This window comes from Schistocerca cancellata, chromosome 8, assembly GCF_023864275.1.
Source record: "Schistocerca cancellata isolate TAMUIC-IGC-003103 chromosome 8, iqSchCanc2.1, whole genome shotgun sequence".
In the NCBI taxonomy this organism is placed as follows: domain Eukaryota; kingdom Metazoa; phylum Arthropoda; class Insecta; order Orthoptera; family Acrididae; genus Schistocerca; species Schistocerca cancellata.
This window is the reverse complement of record NC_064633.1, coordinates 377,291,509-377,303,629: the sequence shown is the minus strand read 5'-3', so window position 1 is coordinate 377,303,629 and position 12,121 is coordinate 377,291,509. Positions and strand designations below refer to the sequence as shown.

At 41.2% G+C, this 12,121-nt stretch overlaps 1 protein-coding gene across 3 annotated transcripts in view; it reads left to right on the top strand.

Moving 5' to 3' along the window:
* Nucleotides 1-12,121, top strand: part of LOC126095259 (T-complex protein 11-like protein 1) — a 136,974-nt gene that overhangs the window by 6,007 nt on the left and 118,846 nt on the right. For all 3 annotated transcript variants that reach the window (XM_049910015.1, XM_049910017.1, XM_049910016.1), the window contains one exon: nt 11,241-11,457. In XM_049910015.1, the coding sequence (XP_049765972.1) occupies nt 11,294-11,457 (164 nt within the window). In that variant the 5' untranslated portion in view covers nt 11,241-11,293. The remainder of the gene's footprint in view (nt 1-11,240; nt 11,458-12,121) is intronic.

Below are 12,121 nucleotides of genomic sequence, written 5' to 3'. Positions count from 1 at the left end.
CAAAATGAGTAGTAGCAGTATACTGTGACCAACCAATTTTACCAAGTTATACTACATTAGTAACTTGTACTAACATACTGATCATGTTCTTTGGTCAGAAAAACGAAATGATTGACAGTTACACTTGGAAGGGAACAGTGTTGGCAGTTCCCAGTTACCTATACAACAATGAGACCACAGCAGCAACAGCTGTGCAATTCAGCACTGAATTCCTTCGTATGTTTTCCGTTAGCCTGCAATACTGACTTCACATTGAACTATCATAATAACCTTCTCACCTTGCTGCGCATTTTAATTATTAACTGCAGACATTCTTGTGTGTGTTATTAAAAAAATAGTGCAAAGAGACAAAGAATATGATGAAAATGAATCACAATAACTGTGTTAGTAATTATTGTCTGCAGAGTGGTATGACAATGGCAAACAAAATGGAAGGCACAAGCAATCTTGTTTTGTGGTTGGTTGTTGCTGTGGTAGCTGTATTGTAAACAGTAGTTGGCAATCACCTTGGTATGAATAAATATAGCTATTGTGCACAGTTCCAAACAACAAATTACCATCAAACAAAAAATAATGAACAACAATAAACTGATGTAACCATTACAGAGACAGTGACGTTTTACACATGGTTTTACATTATCAGTAATCATTTTAATCACAGCCGTCATACCCCACAAAGTACATGGTGTTCTGTGGAAACTAAAATTCCAGTAAAACTTATAGAGGTTGATAACAGAAAACAGTGATACTTACAATGACAAGGATATTCATGAAATTCATGAGAAATGAAAACATTGTGCCATCGTTTCCAGTAACCCATATTTTCTACTGTAAACATGGAATAATAATATTAATAAAATAATAATAGTAATATGTTGTTGTTGTTGTGGTCTTTAGTCTGAAGACTGGTTTGATGCAGCTGTCAAGGCTACTCTAACCTGTGCAAGCCTCTTCATCTCCAAATAACTACTGTATTCATCTCTAGGTCTCCCTCTATGATTTTTACCCCCCACATTTCCCCCCAGTACTAAATTGCTGATTCCTTGGTGTCTCAGAACGTGTCCTACCAACCGATCCCTTCTTCTAGTCAAGTTGTGCCACAAATTCCTTTTCTCCCCAATTCCATTTAATACCACCTCATTAGTTATGTGATCTACCTGTCTAATCTTCAGCATTCTTCTGTAGCACCCAATTTCTCTTTTTGTCTAAACTACTTATTGTCCATGTTTCACGTCCTTACGTGGCTAAACTCCAGCAGATACTTTCAGAAAAGACTTCCCAAAACCTAAATCTATATTTGGTGTTAACAAATTTCTTTCCTTCACAAATGCTTTTCTTGCCATTGCCAGTTGACATGTTATATCCTCTCTAACTCGGAGATCGTCAGTAATTTTCCTGTCCAAATAGGGGGGAAAAAAAGCTCTGAGCACTATGGGACTTAACATCTGAGGTCATCAGTCCCCTAGAACTTAGAACTACTTAAGCCTAACTAACCCAAGGGCATCACACACATCCATGCCCAAGGCAGGATTCGAACCTGCGTCCATAGCAGTCGCGTGGTTCCGGACTGAAGCGCCTAGAACTGCTCGGCTACATCAGCTGGCTCCAAATAGCAAAACTCATCTACTACTTTGAAATGTATCTTTTCCTAATCTGATTCCCTTAGTATCGCCTAATTTATTTCAACTACATTTCATTATCCTTGTTTTGCTTTCGTTGATATTCATCATATAACCTCCTTTCAAGACACTGTCCATTCTGTTCATCTGCTCTTCCAAGTCCTTTGCTATCTTTGACAGAATTACAGTGTCATCAGCAAACCTCAAAATTTTTATTTCTTCTCCCTGAACTTTAATTCCTTCACCAAATTTTTCTTTGGTTTCCTTTATGGCTTGCTTAGTGTACAGATTGAATAACATTGGGGATAGGCTACAACTCTGTCTCACTCCCTTCCCAACCACTGCATCCCTATTATGCCTCTTGATTCTTATAACTGCCACATGGTTTCTGTACAAGTTGTAAATAGCCTTTCGCTCCCTGTATTTTACACCTGCTACCTTTCGAATTTCAAAGGCAGCATTCCAGTCAACAATGTCAAATGCTTTCTCTTAAGTCTAGAAATGCTATAAACATAAGTTTGCTTTTCATTAACTTACATTCTAACATAAGTCAATGGGTCAGTATTGCCTCGCATTTCCTACATTTATCCAGAGTTCAAACTTGTCTTCACTGATGTTGGCTTCTGACAGTTTTTCCAAAATAAATAAGTAAATAATAATAATAACAATCTGCAGAAGAAGTTAATTTATAGCTACTACCAATGGACAGGGGGTGAAGAAGGTAAGGAATCAAACAGGTATATGTAGGAAATGATTTGAGAAAAAAATTGAAAAACCAAAATCAGAATGGCTGGACCCAGCACTAATCCTAAGTTCTCATTATAAATTGTATTAATGTTGATAAGTTACAGTAAAAAGCTTAAGTATTGTAAGTATTCCCCGAGAGAATGAAAAGGGTTTGTCAACAGCAAAGCTTTACATTTTGGCTTAAAAAACATTGTTTCCACAGCTTGCAGATGCCTGTTGAAAATGCATTCTGTAGCTTAACAAAGGAGGACATGCTCATCATTTACAAAATGTTTGTCAATATTGTGAATGTATAATGCCTTTCTTTTGAAGCACATACATTTTGTAAACAGCAAATCACATAAAAAGAGTATATATACTTTGACATCACCTTCAAAATCTACTGTTTGTTAAATATTAATCAATGTGGGTATCATGGATTAATATCATCTATGTTGCATATGAGTGGACAAAGGATATTTTGCATCATACACATGAAAAGCAGTGTCATGTTAGGAAACAGACGGATCAAAGATGAAAAATACATTTGCATAATGGAAACAATTTAAATCAATAAGATGTAAACAAAACTTCTGAAAGCTTTATAGTTATTCAGAAGAAATTAGGCCAATTAAAAACAAGAATACAATGTGAGAAAATGGCACCCTTTTGTTTGTGTGTGTCTGTTATTGTTTCATAGTTTCATTTGACAGTCCTTTCTGGTGATGATATTGATATAATATTGTTTTTAATCTCTCATACCGGAGGTCTTGCAATGACTCTTCCTAAATCTTCAATTTCTTGCTGTTAACATGGTGGCAAACGGTACCCACAGCAGCTTGTATCCTAGCCTTCAGTTTGTCAACGTCAGCAACTAGTGTGACAAAGACTGTCCTTGATATAGCCCCAGAAAAAAAGTCAAGGACCGTAATGTCTGGAGAGCGGGGTGGCCAGGGTGTGGGATCGTTTCTTCCAATCCACCGATCCGGAAATTACTCCCCTCTCCAGACATTACACTCCTTGGTCTTTTTCTGGGGCTATATGAAGGACAGAGTCTTCGTCACACCAGTTGCTGACGTCAACGAACTGAAGGCTAGGATACAAGCTGCTGTGGGTGTTGTGACAGAACACATGTTATAAAACACCTAGTGGGAACTGGAATACCACCTTGACATTGTCTGAACTGCCAAGGGAGCACACGTTGAGGTTTTCTAACGTAAGTGGTCTTAAAACAAACGAGTTACACTAACCTATGTAATGGCATCAAATGTAAATTATCATGTCAAGCAGTTATTCTGTAATAAATTGTTATAATCAGGACAAGACTTCATGCTCACCCTGTATTTTACTTGGTGACATTTCCCTTTATTGAGCATACCTACTGATTTCAGAACAGCAGTTGTTCCAAGGTATACATGCAGAGCCCAGTTGGCTGATCAGCACTAAGTTTCAAGAGGATATCTATTCCTTCAAAGTAATCATCATGTGAACTACCTTTTTGGGATGTTTGTTGTCAACATATTAATTGGCGTTTCATGAAATCTCATCTTTCAAATACAGTCATTTCAGCACTTCAGATGAGCTGTTTGATTATTTCCAGACATAACTGTTTACATTGCCCTTGGGTGTAATGTAAGATATTGCTGTAGTAACTGCACTTCATTCATATTAGTCAGCTGCTTACCTTCAAGTTCTGATCCAACTGTGGCTGGCTTCTTTTATTTGGTTACAAAGCAGTGAATCCAACAAGGTCACTCTCTTAGGGGCTGAAGCCAAGACAGTCAGAATTGGACACTGGCAACTTATCCAGACATAAAACCCATAGTAACTTGCCTGACTGCTACACATACCATTCACAGCAGTCATAAGTTGGGCCACTATGACAAGCATAGTGCGTGCCAACATTCATATGGCGTGCCCACAACTAACAGTAACGGCCACCATCACCTAGTTTGCCGAGTGCCCGCAGCACTTATTAAGACATGCACAAGGCTGTGGGCCTTCTTTCTTAATGTATTTGAGACTGTAACTGCCTTCACTGGACTTTGTTGTTGTCACTCCATGACTCTTTCTACATTTGTTTTCGTTAATGTCACTCCATGTCCCAATAAACTCGGATCGCTATTTATAGCCACGTATTTCCTTTTGTATCTAGTTAGAGCTTGCATGTCAAAAAGGATGGGATTACTTTTTTTTGTGTTTTGGCATTCTGTCATTCTCTGCCATTCAGCTTTTCAATAGAGGCTTTACCCAAGTCCCTTCTGCAACAATAGCCAGTACATACTGCCATGTTGGAATGGTTGTTAACTGTGTTGACCCAGGCTCGGCCACTGTCTGTTCACCTGCCACCATTCCCATTTTATGATGATGAATCTGTGGAAGACTTGGATGTGTACAAGAAGCAGCTTCTCCAACATTTCATACCTTCTGAGGGTTGACAAAGTCTGTAAAGTTCTTATCTTATTATGGATACCTCCCTCATATGTATTGCTTACTGTGCCAGATAGCTGCTCTGCAGGAAGCAGTGTCGCTTTCTTTTAATGATAAGTGTTGTTTGTTGTCCTAAGCGTTCACGTGTGATCGCTGTGTGTGTGTTGAATTCTAACAGTATCACAAACAGCCACAGCAAATGTAATGCACTTAGGCGGCTGAGCTGCACGGCCTCATTCATAAGTGTTGGTTCATCAATGCTACAGCTTATGAATCTTTTACTGATGAAAAGGTCTGTGATGCAATCATTCGTTTGGCCCTGGATTAGAAGGTGCGTCAACGTGCCCTGCACCATGAGGACACTATGTTGCAAGAGGTTTTGAATGTTGTACAGTTGTTCAAGATTTCCCATGCCACAGGGTGCCAGTTAGAGTCTTGGAGGGATGGTGTTGTTGACAACATGCAGCCCCAGCATATGGAGCCTAGTGTGCTTGGGGAAAAGGTGGTAGCTGCAGTACAAATGGGCCAATTGGGTCAACATACAGTCATGTTGTCAGCAGCAGGAACAGTGAAGGCCACATCATTTGTACCCCCCTTGTTTCGATCTGTGCTCCCCCAGAAATCACTGTACTCATCTGTGGACATCAATATTCACACTGTTCGTGTCATGTTCGCCACTGTCTGCAGACCAAAACAAATATTTCATAGAAGTGTGGGTGATAAATCAGCCATTAATCCTCCAAGTCAACATTGCGGCCACCATGTCCCTGCTCAACTCACAGGCGTATGCCAGGCTTGGGTCCGTACCACTGGCAAACTGATTTTCTGATCCATTCACCCCAGATCTAGGTTGTGCAAACAATTTCATGACACACATCACCCTCTGCCCGCCCTAACTTTTTTTGTGTGCATCCGTTTCCATTAGCTTTATGTGACAAGGTCAAGATGGAGCTGGATCGCTTGATGTCATCGGGCATGATTGAACTAATTTCTTCAAATGAGTAGGCTATGCCCTTAGTGATCATAAAGAAGCTGTCTGGTCAGCTTCAGTTGAGTGGTGGTTTCAGGGTAACTAATAATGCACAGATATTTACTTTCTATGTTGCCCAGAGTAATTGTCCACAAAGTTAGTGGGGAGTCAATTATTTTTGAAAATCGACTTGGTTAAAGCCTATCATCAGATTCTGTTGGATGAGACATCAAAACAGCTGCTCACAGCTAATGCTTTTTCTGGCCAATTATCAGTATCAATGGCCAATGGTCAGGGTCACTAATGGCCTCCCATCTTCCAACATTTCTTGGACAGGCCATGGTGGTTCTCTCTCTTTACATAAACTATCTTGATGATATTTGCCACGGTGCACACACCTTAAAGTACCACAGCTGACCGACCATCTGCGAGCTGCAACATTTAAACTCCTGCAACTTCGCACTATCAACATCTAACCTTCAGACCACAACAAAAAGTCAGCTGGTCACGAAATTTCCCAGCAGGGCTTGTGCCTCATGGAACAATATTTTGTCACCTTTAAGGCTTTGTCCTGTCTGTCTAATCTATGTGAACTTCAGGTGTTCCTCAGCAAAGTAGTGTACTATAACAAATTTATTACCAGAGTGGCTTCTGTCGCCCATCCCTTGCATTTGTTGCTTCGGAAACATGCTCCTTTTGTTTGGTTTGCAGCATGTGAGCTTGCTTTTGTGCAACTGAAGGATAGTCTTTGCTCTGTGCCATGTCTTGCAACATTTCAACCTTGCAAGCTTCTGGTCCTGGCCACAGACACATCCAAGTACAGGGTGGGGGTGGTCCTGGCCCGTTGCCATTCAGATGGCTCCAAACAATGTATTGTCTTTGTGCAAAAACACTCAACACGGTTCACCAAAATTATTCTCTGGTGGAAGATGTAGCTCTTGCTATTATGTAAGCCTTAAAAAATTTTCACGTGCTCTTGTATGGTGTAAAATTTCATTTTAATACCGACTATAAGCCCTCGGTTTCCCTGTTTAACCTGTCAACGTCCTTGCTGGACAAAGCCACTTATCATCTTCAGCATTGGGCTCTGTTCTTGTCCCACTACAATTATGAGATCCATTTTCATCCCACATTGCAAAATGATAATGCAGATCCTTTGTCCTGGCTCCTCATAGGCCGTTCCTTACCCCTCATTCGATAAGGAGAAACTTTTGTTTTCAACTGGATATGGAGGCGAGGCACATGGTAAATGGCTTCCCCGTCATTGGTACTCATGTTGCCTATGCTGTGGAAGTGGATCTGGTGCTCCAGTAGGTGGTACGCATGGTACAATATGGGTTGCCCGACCATCCACGGTGCTTGGCTTTGGACCTGCTTTGGAATTTTTATGCGTTGTGCCATCGCCTCTCTCACTTGATGACTGTATTCACCTGTCGACAGGATGGTTCACTCTGTGTATCATGTTTCCATTGGCTCTGCAGCAGGAAGTCCACTGCTTACTACATCAACTTCACGGGGGGGAGGGGTCCTTTCACACAAAATTGTTGGCACACTGTCACGTGTTTTGGCCAGGCATCGATTGGGAGGTAGAACAACTAGTCATGGTCTGCTGCTAGTGTTGGATCAGAAGGCAGCACCATGCATTTTTTTCACCTCGGCCAGCACCTACACATCCTTCAAAGAGAGCCCACATTGATTTGGTGATCCTTTTCTACACACTTTCTGGTTGTTGGCTTTTGATGCTCTTTATCATTTTCCTTAAAACATTCGTTGCCCCTCTGCAACAGAAGGTGTGACTCTCTAGGACCTTTCAAAGATATTTTCCATAGAATGCTTCCTTGCACCCTGGTTTCAGATAATGGTCCTCCGATCATTGCAAAGTCTCTCAAAGACTTTGTACACATAATACAATTTGCCATGTAGCACTATCTCCTTTCCATTCATAGTTGAATTAAGATGTGGAACACCTTGTCTGAATGTTTAATATGCAAATGTGCAAGTATGTAGAAGATGTCCCAGCTGTGAAAGCTCTCACTTTTTTCTTTTTTTTTCTTTTTTTAAAATAAGAGCTCTTACAGGACGATGCCAAATTGTGTACAAGCGTCCATTTGAGCTCCTGTAAGGTCATCAGACATGGACATTGCTCAGTGACTTGCTTCACTGGATTCCAGCCGGCATCAACAGCCAGCGTAGTTACCGCGTCTTCGTGGTTCACACCGAAGATCAACTCAGGTCATGCAACCAGAGCCTGCTGCATCCCTGCCTTGTTCTTTGTCGGTCCTGGCCACTCCAAGGATCATGCAGGCCTGTGTTTTCCAGTAGCCAGGGCTTTGTCAGCACTGACGGCAGGTTTGCTTTCTGTGGTGGTTGCTGGTACCTCCCACTACTCTTGAGCAGGCGCTGTCATCTGCGGGGACAGAAGTTGGTGTCTGTCGCGAGAGCCTCTCCTCTTCAGTCCATGATCATCGCAGCCCATGCTGGCACCACTCCTCATGGATTCCAACATCGAGATAGCTCCCACCTCCACTTGCCAGTCCTGTCCATGGGTTGCCACAGGGTCCACAGGAAGTGGGAGTGCCTTCAACTCACTCACTTTCACCTGTACCAACCAGTCCATTTGATTTGGGAACTTCTCACGTCTGTGACTGCTGCCCTCCAACACTGCCATAGACACCTCTTCAATCACAGCATTGACAACAGCGATACCTGGTCTTTTTTGCCCCCCACTCCCCCACCCCAAGGAAGAAGGAGAATAGCAACCCACTGGTAACTATTCTCACTGCCCACAGACATAAATTGGGGTACTATGGGAAGTGTAGTGTGTGCTGACATTCATACCGGAAGTGCCATCAGGGGCCACCCAATCACCTGGCCCACACAGTACTACACAAGTTATACATGACGGGTACAGCATCCTTATAACCACATGCACAGGGGTCTGGGCCCTCAGTTCTTAAATGTATTTGAGATGCTTAACTACCTCCACTGTACTTATGTTGTTGTCACTCCATGACTGTACCTCACTGCATTCTTGTTTGGCACTCCATGACCCAATAAATTCGTATCTCTTTTAATTCCATGTGTTTCCGTGTGTTCCTAGTTAGAACAATACCAAGGGATATGCAGGTTGTGGTCAGGCATCCCACACTGACAGTGCAGAGTCTAGTTTACTTGGGGGCTCTAGGTGCCAAATCTGCTGTGATGATGTTACAGCTCCTCTAGTTGCTTTCCAGAGAGGACCTTATACATTAGCTCCCTAGAGCTGTATCTTTACTTGAAAATGATGAGCAGCTACCTTGTAGAAATATTGTACAGTTCCTCTACCATGCAACATTGAGTTCTAGAAGCATTTAAGCACAATCATTTCAGTTTACAGATCTTCAGTGAGATCTCCAGCCTTCTGTATTTCTTGTTTTATTTGATGTAGGCTTAGCCATTTTTCCCAATTAGGTAATTTCTGTGCACTAACATGAATGTCTGTTACTTTGACTGCATTGTTCTTTTTATTTTCTACATAATGACATATTTTCAGTTTTTGGAATTGTATTGTTTCTCAGGAGTCTCAGCCGATGAGCGATACATTCTTTATAGCTGGAAAGTCTGTAAACAGACTTGTGAAATGTGCATGTAACTTCTTCTTGTATCTAATTGTTTCTTGCTCTCCATTGGTAATTCTAAAATAAATATATAGTATTTATGTTTTCAGGGATCTATCCATTTTCTATAATGTCACAGAAATCTTACTTGGGTGAGTATAACTTGAGAATGTTGTACAACACCCACAGAAGTAAGATCTGTTCGTTTATTTTTTTCCTCTCTAGTGTGATTCATGTCTGCTTTCATAACTGAGTGGTGAAAATGTCTGACTGCCGTGTGGAGGACCCATGTTCAATGCCCAATTCTGCCAAAGATTTTTTCTTGATGGGAGGATTGGAATGAGTCACACTGAGTTTTGAGAGGCCAGCTGAGGAGCTGCTCAAATGAGAATTAGTGGCTCCAAGGTGTAGAAAGTGCCAATGGACTTGCCACAATGGTAACAGGTTCCCGTCAGATCACCGAAGTTAAGTGCTGTCGGGTTGGGCTAACAGTTGGATGGGTGACCATCTGGCCTGCTGAGTTCTGTGGGCAAGTGAGGTGCACTCAGCCCTTGTGAGGCAAAGTGAAGAGCTACTTGATTGAGAAGTAACATCTCCAGTCTCGTAAACTGACATACCACTGGGAGAGCAGTGTGCTGACCACATACCCCTCCATATCCGTCTGTGGGCTGAGGAGGACATGGCTGCCAGTTGGTACCATTGGGCCTTCATGGCCTGTTTGGGTGGAGTTTAGGTCTTTCTACACCAGGATGAAGGTGTGCTGGCCTCATGCCCCTCCCAACCACATCCAAATGACACCACATGGCAGAGGACAACAAGGTGGTCAGTCGACATCATGTAGACTTCTGGCCTTAAAGACAGATTTAGTTAATGTGTTTTATGATGAATTTTCCCAGGCTGTCGACTAGACTGCTGGCCACTCATTGTCTCTCACTAACAGTTCCACCCAAAGGGAACTCTTTCTGGGGGGCTTCTTTGTTAGTCTTCTAGTTTTTACCACCTAGAACCAACCAGTATGTAGGGATTAGATGTCCACTGCAGCACATTACTGTTGTAAGATTGGGGGTCATAATTTATCAGGAGGACATCATTTGTGACCAATTATACCACAGCCATTCAGAATAGCTTCCAACTTGAAATGAAGGATATATTAATAAGGCTGACTACTATAGATCTGCTGTCTTTTGTTAAATAGGTTGTTTTTGGGAGCACATTGCTCTTTACCTTGCTCAGTGTTCTTGGAAAGGGGTTAATGCAAACAGTGAACACTTTGGGAGTGGTGTAAATCGGTGTCCAAGATGTCTGCTTCTTCCAGCTTCCTTGACCTCTCATTATTATTCAGTGACTTTTATTATTGTCTATACATTGTAATGACATGTTTTGTAATAGTATGACAACATTACAGTGAGCCTATGGAATAAAATAAAAATAAGTAATAAAGTGTCAAGTAACCAGCTGCAGTCCTGTGGTAACATCAATAGACAGTTTTTTTGTATGAGTTTCTTTCTAAGAATAGCTGACTAAACATCAGTAATTTTCTTCCAGTATGTGTTTTATGTTAGACCCCTTTTTATGTGGTTCTTATGTTCATAATTTTAACGTACATAAATTATTTGTAAAACCACACTCACTTTCATGTTCCATGAAGTAATAGACTTAAGGTTAACTATTGAAATAGAGTGAATATGTATAGTATCATTCATATAAATATCTTTTTCTGCTAATACTGAGACATATTTATAGTTTTTCAGAGTGTTTAAAAGCAAATGAAATATCATGAAATACTGAATAGGCTACTCTAGAACAGAAAAAGTATAACTGTTAGTTTTTTGTTGTTGTAAATGCTGTTGATAATGAGTAGATTATATCCAGAATACATTTTTTCCCTGTCCAATGCAGCTGAACACCAGTAACTGAATCATCAAGACTTAGTGCCCATTTGTATAGCCATCATGGCTAGTGGTGGAGCTCCAGGTAACGAAAATGATGAAAATTCACCCCTGGAAAACAGTACGACATTGGAGGATGATGATGGTGCTGCAGCAAGTAGCAGCACAAGACAGCGGTATGATAGTGAAGGCAATGCAAGTGACAGTTCAAGCAGCAGCAGCAAGAGGTATAGACTTTTATCTTCCGCAGAAAATTAATTTCTGTTTTAGTGTTTGGGCTCTTGTACGACTTACATGGCATTTAAATCAAATAAAATGCACAAAGCATGTCACAAACTTGTCTTAAATCTTCTAATAATGGCATATTTTATGCCTTTTGTGGATTATGTTAGTTGCCTAATTATTGATTCGGCATGGTGAGATTTCTGGGATATGGAAAAAACTAAAGGATGTACAATCTTTCATGCAAAACTTGGCTACCCTGAGACTAAATTGAAGCAATTTGCTTAAGGTGCCAATAAAACTGGCCACCGCTCAGAAATCAAATCGAGTCATCTACATGATCTGGCAGCACTCTCTTGCTCTAGTGGTAAATGTTGCGAAATGTAGACACAAAGAAGTAAGTTCAAGTCATTTCCTTCCTTTATTTTTTCAAACAACATTTTTGGTGTCTGTTGTAAGTATCTTTGTGATGGGAGCTCAAAGGTAATTTGCTTCACTTTCTAACCTACTATTAATGGGAACACCTTTTAGAAACATCTATGCGAAGGAGTCTGCTAAGGAGGTTGTGGTTGTGTGAAGATCAGAACAGTTTACCCCCTAAAGTTTCCTTGCCATACAATGGCCACCAAGCACCGACCACCAGCCATCTGCGACCAGCTGCATGACACC